This window comes from Crocodylus porosus, unplaced genomic scaffold, assembly GCF_001723895.1.
Source record: "Crocodylus porosus isolate Cpor-Errol unplaced genomic scaffold, CroPor_comp1, whole genome shotgun sequence".
Taxonomy (NCBI): domain Eukaryota; kingdom Metazoa; phylum Chordata; order Crocodylia; family Crocodylidae; genus Crocodylus; species Crocodylus porosus.
The window spans coordinates 84,981,222-84,989,540 of NW_017728943.1; the positions used below are offsets into that span (position 1 = coordinate 84,981,222).

At 42.3% G+C, this 8,319-nt stretch overlaps 1 protein-coding gene across 1 annotated transcript in view; it reads right to left on the bottom strand.

Annotated features, from left to right (window-relative positions):
- Nucleotides 1–489: 489 nt before the first annotated feature.
- The window catches only part of LOC109319088 (maestro heat-like repeat-containing protein family member 1), a 77,111-nt gene continuing 69,281 nt past the window's right edge, over nucleotides 490–8,319 (bottom strand). Inside the window, exon 39 of the mRNA XM_019548601.1 lies at nucleotides 490–2,199. Coding sequence (XP_019404146.1) covers nucleotides 1,943–2,199 — 257 coding nt within the window. The 3' untranslated portion in view covers nucleotides 490–1,942. The remainder of the gene's footprint in view (nucleotides 2,200–8,319) is intronic.

The window sequence follows — 8,319 nt, forward strand, 5'->3', positions numbered from 1 at the left end:
AAACAATGCAAGCCAGATTCAGGAAAATTAATTCTCCTCCTGCTACCCATGGGGAAAGGCAAAAATAATCAGGGTGGAGGTAGGGGTAGTTCTGAAAGAAGGAAGGTACAACTTGTAGGAATCATGAAAATGAAAGCAATGAGAGTAAAGCTGATGGGAGACAATGCTTGGGTACAGTGACAGGCTATATTCATGCTCACTATTATCTTTGGTACCTCTAAGGTATAGAGAAAGATCCTGGCCTGCTTTTTCAGTTCTTTTTGTTCTGTTTGTGCTCTATCTCACTCTAGTCCTCTCTCTCGTTATACTGTGTTGTTCTCTGAAAAAACAGCCTCGGGTTGACACTTTCCTTGTCCTTTGCATCTGTTTCTGCATCTCCCTCCTTTATTTGTCAATCTGTCTCCTCCTGCTTTGTCAATCAAATTGGAATGCCCCTCTACAAAACAGAGCAAACGATCTCCTGACCTCTTTCTTCTCCAGCTGCTCTGGGTAATTCTGCTTTAGCACTCATTTAAAAGCTGCTGGAAGGCTTGCAGAATCATTGACATGATCAGTGTCTGATTTTCATGTGTGGCTGCAGCAACTGTGAAGCAAGGAAAGTAGCTTTGATTAATGTGAATAGCTGCTGCTATCAATTTGGAGAAGTGTATGTGATAAGTGGCACCAATGTCCATTTCAGTCACAGATAGCAACCAACAAAATATAATGCAGTTTTTCCTACATTCTGGCACGTTTACTACTGAGCAAGTCTTGTAATTCACTCCAAAGTCTGAACCTCATATAAGACCAAAACTCAAAACAGGAGCAGAACACATCATGGCATATGCACATTTTCAGAATAATTGAACATTTCCTACATTTCCTGGGTAGACGGAAGAATACAGAGCAGAATTCCCGGAGTAGAACACCTAAGGTATGACGTGAACCCCTATATAGAATAGCATTTAGATATAACATGGTGACTTATGATCCTCACTCCTTATAATAGGCAGACTCTGCTGGCACTGAACACTACCTGAGCTTGAGCAAAGGAAGATAGGGTTCATCAAGGAAGTGTACTCACTCATGATTCTGTATGCCCTGTGTATGGGCATGCATACATGTATATGAAAACAATGCAAAACAAAAGGCCCGTGGACTGACAGATGCTAAGATTTTAGTGTCATCCATTTTATATCTAGGAGAAGAAGTTGAGAATTATGCTCACAGGGAAATATCCAGTAATAGAAAATAACCTCATATCTACCTAAGGACAAACTTTTGAAAGCAAGAAAATTCATAATTAAGATTCAATTGTTCCATATCTGTGTTCACTTTGGCATCATAAATTAACAATTTAAATCACTGGGTATGCATGGAGAACTAACATTTTGCAGGCAAGCTGTCTGCCTTCTCTGTAGCAATTAAGAAATGTCCTCATTTGTTTTGGCAAAATAGTTCTGTGGGGTCTATTGTGTGCATGAATAGAGTCGATTAGACAAAAGCGTGCATATGAAGAGTGGGATCTTGGATACTCTTAAAGACTGAATATGGAAGATACAAATGGCATTTCCAGTCCAGAGTTCATCACTTCCAACTATCAGTTATAGGACAGGCAACAGAAAACTTCCCATTTCAGTTCTTCTGACTGCCACGGGCATGATGTTCAAGGCAGTTTTGATACATCCTAAAGGAACTGTAAAAAGCACAAACAGTATTTTTTCTTTATGCGTAAGAGTTCACCTTCAAAAATTTGTTTCTGTGCTGTTAGTTGTTTGTACAAGCAGGCTTAAGGCTGAGAGAAGCATTTTCTTCTTCAGCACACAAGCAGCCTATGTACTTGCATCCATCCTGTCCACATGATGTCATATCCCTAAAATCAAGGATTCTATTTTGATCATTAGCAGACAAACCATAATCTGTAAGGCCTCTGGTTTTCAGATGCCAAGTAAACCTCAGAGGTTCAGTTTTTCCTCCTTTCTTCCTGGCCTGTTTTTACAGTATCTTCGGGAGCAATTTTCCCCCTCATTTGCTTTGGAGCATGCTGAATTTCTTTGCATTTAAAAATCTTCTCCTTTCTCTGGACAGGCTGAAAGCAGATTCTTCTCAATGTGTAGGGAGGCTCTGCTTCAGGTGAACAGGCTGCCTCAATGCTTGTTATGGTTTCTAAGGCTGCAGCACACACAGAGTCTACAGGGTCAAACCTGAGATCACCAAGAGCTGAAAACATAATGGATGCAAGTCAATGTACAGTACTAAAAAGATTATTTTCCTCTGAGCATCATGATCTTATGCCTTTTCCTGGGCACCTCTCATATCCCCAGGAACAGAAGTACAAAAAGTATATTTTCTAATATACTTTATGTGCCAGGACAAAGATTTAGCTTTCTGCCCTACCCGTCACAAAGAATCCAGTCACCACAATCAATGTCATAAATGAGGAACAATTAAGTTCCATTCCACAAGTCCTCAAGTCTCATCTATACATGGATTTTAAATGGTTGTAACTAGGTATATTGGGATGAAATTAAGTGTATAAAGATGTAAGCCAGATATGAAAATATGCAAATAGTGACATTTTAAAGATTTTAAATAGACTCTGTTGAAGAGAAGGGCTGGTGATACTATTGCTATTACACAACTCACTGAAAGAACAATCCTGCATTCTGATCATGAAATAAAGTCTCTCTTCTCTACTTCTAATTTATTTTATAAACCTCATTTGAACTGACTCTTCAATTTAAATAGACATAAAGACTGCTCAGTTCTGGGGACTGGAAATGGTCTGTGGAGTCTTTCATCTGTAAATCTCTGGTTCAGATTCAACCTGGACCCAAAATTTCTGAAAGGCTTTTCTTTTGGATAACTAGGTGAAATGACTTAGGCGTATAAAACCTCTGATACTGGAAAAAGAGTAATGGGCCATCTAGTTCAGTATCCTGTCTTGGCAGTGGCTGGTACGTGATGCTTCAGAGAAAAGCAAACTAAAAAACTCAGTAGGCTTTTACGTAAGTGTGCAATAGCGTATCCTAAAAGAAATAATATTCTGAGTCTGATTCTAATCATACTTACACTCAACTTTGGCTATACCGTGGCACCCTTGCTTGGCAAAGAGGCACAAAGGTGGCTTAACTGGTTTCCTGAACACTTCCCCAAGTGAAGGACAAATTCCCAGATGACAGAGAATCAGTGCACTGATATGATGCTATGGCCATATTTCAGCAAAGGGGCACAAGAAAAGGAAAAGTTACAGGATTGACATCCAATGAAACCACTTCGGGTTGGGGGGAATGAGTCCAATTCAGAGTGGCCCTGAAACAGGGAACATCAGAAATGGTCTAACCCACCCTCCAGTCCTGCGCCAATTGCAAATCAGCTAGACCAGACGATCTTGCTCATTGACTTTAACAGACTTTCGCCTTGCATATGTGAAAACAAAATTAGGTCCCTTTTAGTTATATAAAAGGATTCAAAAGAACTTTATGAACTTAACTCAACAGTCAGCTCTTCCAAGATTATTTCATCCACCTGATGTATCAACTATTAACACTACACACAATTTGGGATCTTTACCCTATTGCAACTCCACAGAGGACTCAGATAGACAGAAAGAAGTTGTTCCCATTGAAATTTAGCCAGGACACCAGAGTTAAAATAACCCTGTTATCTGAGCATCCTACTCACTGTTTGACTGGTATGTCTATTGAAGATTTTAGTTTTCACTGATCTGTCCATAATGATATCCGTGTTTATTTTCTGAGAGGTTCTGGCGAATTCAGAACCCTTCATTGTGAGCACTTTACTTTCTCTGAATTTCATCCCACATTACACTGCCCAATGTTCTAGTCTTATAAAAAGAAATCCCTGGTAGTACTTCCTGGTCTTCATTAACCCAAAGAACTGGGTCACCAGCAAGCTTCAGCATACCACTATTCACCCTGCTGCTAGGTGGGTAGTAAATAAAATGAAAATAGGCCCCAATATTGATCTTTGTCCGACCCCAGCTTGCTCTTCATATTGCTTCCTCTCCTAAAAATTTATGTCAAAACTTTACTTCCCACTCTTTCGAAATCTTTAGGGAAGCTTAAGCAGGTTTATTTAGTTATTTCCCTTTTATCCACTATTTTATTAACACTTTCAAACAATTCTACCATTTTAGATGGGTATCATTTACCCTTACAGGTGTTATATTATATTACCTATATATCACTCCTCTAAGTACTTTATAAATGTAACAATTTTCTGATAATTTTTTCCTGGCATGGAAATAAGCAGCAACCCTCAATAAATTCACAGAATTTCCCTTAGCACCTATTTAAGAAAAACTGGCAAAAGTTGGCCCTCCTCCACAAGTCTTTCTAACGATATATTTCATGCTTTGGTTGAAGTCTTGCATGAAGGTGATCTGTTTTGGTGATTTATTGTAAAAGAATTGGAATTATTTATAATAAAAATATTACAGTTTTGATCCAGTATCTTAGTGAGCATATTGCAACTACTAATAAGCAAAAATCTGTACCCTTTCTAGAAAGTCTCCACACACACTCCAAAGAGACCAGGCCATGGAGATCAAACTCTTCTCTCATCCCTAGGGGCTGTCCATCTCAGGCTGATGAGTTAATAAAAAGTAACGTACTGTTACTATCTATCCTAAGTCTTTTTCAGCAGACTAATAGGAATATATCAAATATCTGGGGCATCCAGGGGTGATTTCACATGTTTCATCAACACTAAGTTAATTGCAAAGTGTATTAAATGCCTCTTCTGCTCTTACAGAAAAGCTGGCAGAAGGCTAAGGGGTAAGAGAAAAGTCTAAGTAAGACTTTCAATTCAGGGTCCCCTCTAGAGGAGGGAGATTGAGCCTCAGAAAGCAAATAAAAAGCTTTTAAAACTTTTAGATGACAGGGGCCTGTTCCCCTTTATGGCATTTCCCTGCTTCTTTATTTCACCTAGCAACATGACCCTTGCTAAAGCCATGAAGCAACTGATCTTTCTCCATTCACAAAGGCTTGCTTTGGGGATCAAAGGTGCAAGCACCACATAGGAGTTAATGCTGCTTGGATATTTCATGCAGTATTGCCAGAAGAATTGCTGTTTTTTCTAGCCAGACCCCTTCTCAGACCCAACACACTTCTTTCTGACCCACAAGCACAATGCAACACATTTGTAGCACAGTCACGTACACAGAAATAAGCAAGAAAGAGGAGCCTGTGACTGTGTTACTCCTCCATTTCCATAACTACTTCTGCCTTTATTCCCTGGAAATGAAGAGGCACATTATACCTAGAGTCAGGACATTTGACTGGACATTTCAATGTTTTACCATTGACTTAAACAGAGCTAAAATTTCCTCTATGATTCTCATGAACTCACCATGTTGCACATATTGCATAATGTTAGATATACATTTAACTACCAGTAGAAGTACATATAGCAATGAGACTTCACAAACATTTTTTTGGTGTCCATAATCCCTGGTATCAGGACTGCTTTCCAGAATATGCTGAAATGTGCTTTCATGGGAACATAGGACAGTAGGGCTGGCAGGGGCCTCACAAGACCACATAATCCAGCCAAAGACAGGTCCCACCCCCCTGCTTTCAGCTGACTAGACAATGGGAGCAGCAGCCAAGCACTTTTTAAAGTCCCTGAATTGGGTAAAAATTCCCTCCTCCTTTCCCTTCTGTGCTCAGCAGTACCTCCCTTTCCTTCTCCTCCACTTCCCTCCCCATTCCCCTCTGCCTTCTCCTCCCCCTCCTCTCCCTGCTGCATTGTCTCCAGTTGCCCTGGGGGCAGTGGTAGAAGGAGGCTCCAGAGCTGCTTCTGCTTGCTCTTGCTGGGCTCTTCAGGAAACTGGATGCAGCTGGGAAGAGAAGCAACAGCAAGTAGCTTCCTTTTCCCTTCCTGATCCCATGGCCATCACTGTCTCTGGCCAAGCATGGCTCCACACGCAGCCGAGCTGGAGCAACTCTGGAGCTTCCCCCCACCCCTGGGTCAACTGGGGACAGTGGCAGCAGTTGGCAGGGAATAGGACCTGCTGCTCTATAGGGAAGAGAAGGGAAGGGAAGGGCATCTTGTTAGCCAATTGAGGGACTTAAGTCCCCGGCTGTTGTTCCTGTGGTATGGTCTGCCTGCCCTGGTGTAGGCGGGTGTCTGGGAGTGGGGGTGCTGCCACCTCTGCAGTGCTAGTTGTTGCTTCTGTATTCTCCTTAACAAAGTCCTGGATCTGTCTCTGCTCAAAGTAGGATCATCCCTGATTATCCTAGCTAAGTGTCTGTCCAGCATGTTTTTGAAAATTTCCTGGGATGGGGGTTCCACAACTTTCCTAGGCAGCTTGACTATCCTCACAGTCAAAAAGTTCCTCCTACTCTCCAACCTAAATTTCTTCTTCTGCAGTTTAAGGTCATTGCTCCTATTCTTGTTATCATTTCATGACACCTATTCTTTATTTCCTGTGAAAAAGTAATCATAGAAAATTAGAGTTGGAAAGGACCTCAGGAGGTCATCTAGTCCAACCCCCTGTTCAAAGCAGGACCATCCCCAACTAGATAATTCCAGCCAGGGCTTTGTCAAGTCAGGCCTTAAAAACCACCAAGGGTGAAGATTCCACTGCCTAACTAGGTAGCCTGGTCCAATGCTTTACCACCCTTCTAGTGAGAAAGTTTTTCCTAATATCCAACCTAAACTTCCCTAGACTTGAAACTGTTGCTCGTTGTTCTGTCATCTGCCACCACTGAGAGCAATCTAGCTCTTTATAACCGCCCTTCAGGTAGGGTGGCCATCATAGAGGACATTCCCATTTTCTGCTGCCCTGTCCTCTATTCATACAAAATTTGACACTTTTATGTCCTCTATTTTCAAGAGAAAAATAGAGGACATAAAGGTATCAGGTTTCATATCAATAGAGGACAGAGGACAACTGGACTGTCCTCTATGATGGTCACCCTACCTTCAGGTAGTTAAAGGCTGCTATCAAATCCCCCCCTCAGTCTTCTCTTTTACAACTAAATAAGCCCAGTTCCCTCAGCCTCTCCTTATAAGTAATGTGTGCCAGCCCCCTAACCATTTTCACTGTCCTCTGCTGGACTCTCTCCAACTTGTTCACATCCTTTCTGTAGTGGAAGGCCCACAAGTGGATACAATACTCCAGATGTGGCCTCACCAGTGCCAAATAGAGGGAAATAATTATTTCCCTTGATCTGCTGGCAACAGTCCTATTAATTCAGCTCAGGATGCCATTAGCCTTCTTCACAGAAAGGGCATACTGTTGATTCGTATTCAGCTTATTGTCCACTGTAACACCCAAGCCCTTTTCTTCAGAGCTGCTGCTTAGCCAGCCTGTACATGCATGAGATTCTTCTGTCCTAAGTGCAGGACTTTGCACATGTCGTTGCTGAGCCTCATGAGATTTCTTTTGGCCCAACCCTCCAATTTGTCTAGCTTGGTGTCACCCACAACCTTACTGAGGGTACACTCCATCCCATCTTCCAGATGGTTAAGAAAGATATTGAACAAATATTCTCTTTGAACTAAGGTCTCTTAAATATTTTGGGGAATATTTAGAGACCCAGGAAACTACAGGCCAATCAATTTGATCTCAGTCTCTGGGAAGATTTTGGAAAAAAAAAAATCAAAGAAACCATTCTTGACAGGCTAACAGAAGGCAACATTCTGAGGGAAGGGATAGCTAGCACGGGTTTGTTGTGGGTAAGTCTTGTCTGACTATAGCAGGGCACTAAGGTTGGGAACAATGAGGGAGGAGCCCAGGTGCCGGTTGCTAAGGAAACTGGAGGGTGCCAGTGACTCATACCTGTCAGCAGTCAGCTGATCAGAAGGGGCAGGGCCTGGCTTTCATTTAAAACCCAGGACTGAATCCAGGGAGGCAGTTCCCCGCAGGCAACCAGAGGGGAAGGAGCTTTGCCAGACTAAGCTAAAAGGAGAGGCTGGACTGCAGGTACGGCCTGAGATTGAGGAAAGATAGAGTAATCCTGGTGTGGCAGGAAGAATGATGTTATTGCCGACTGGCAGAGATTTATGTTATAGCCTAGGGGCTTGAGCTTAATGTTTGCTGTTTACTTTCAGAGGTTTGGGTGAGGCTATTAGGGGATGGAGGAGGCCTCATTTTTGGGGGCGCAGCTTTTGGGGGGGCGTAGACCCTAGTGCCAGTGAGGGTGCAGGTTTTTGGGGGGGCGCAGACCCCCGTGCCAGTGAAGGTGTAACCTTTTGGGATGAGACTAACCCTGGCACTGGAAGGATGAGCTTAAAAAGGCTAGGGATGTCTGGTGTGGGGGTGTGCATGGGCGTGTGTGTGTGTATACATATACATATACATATACATAT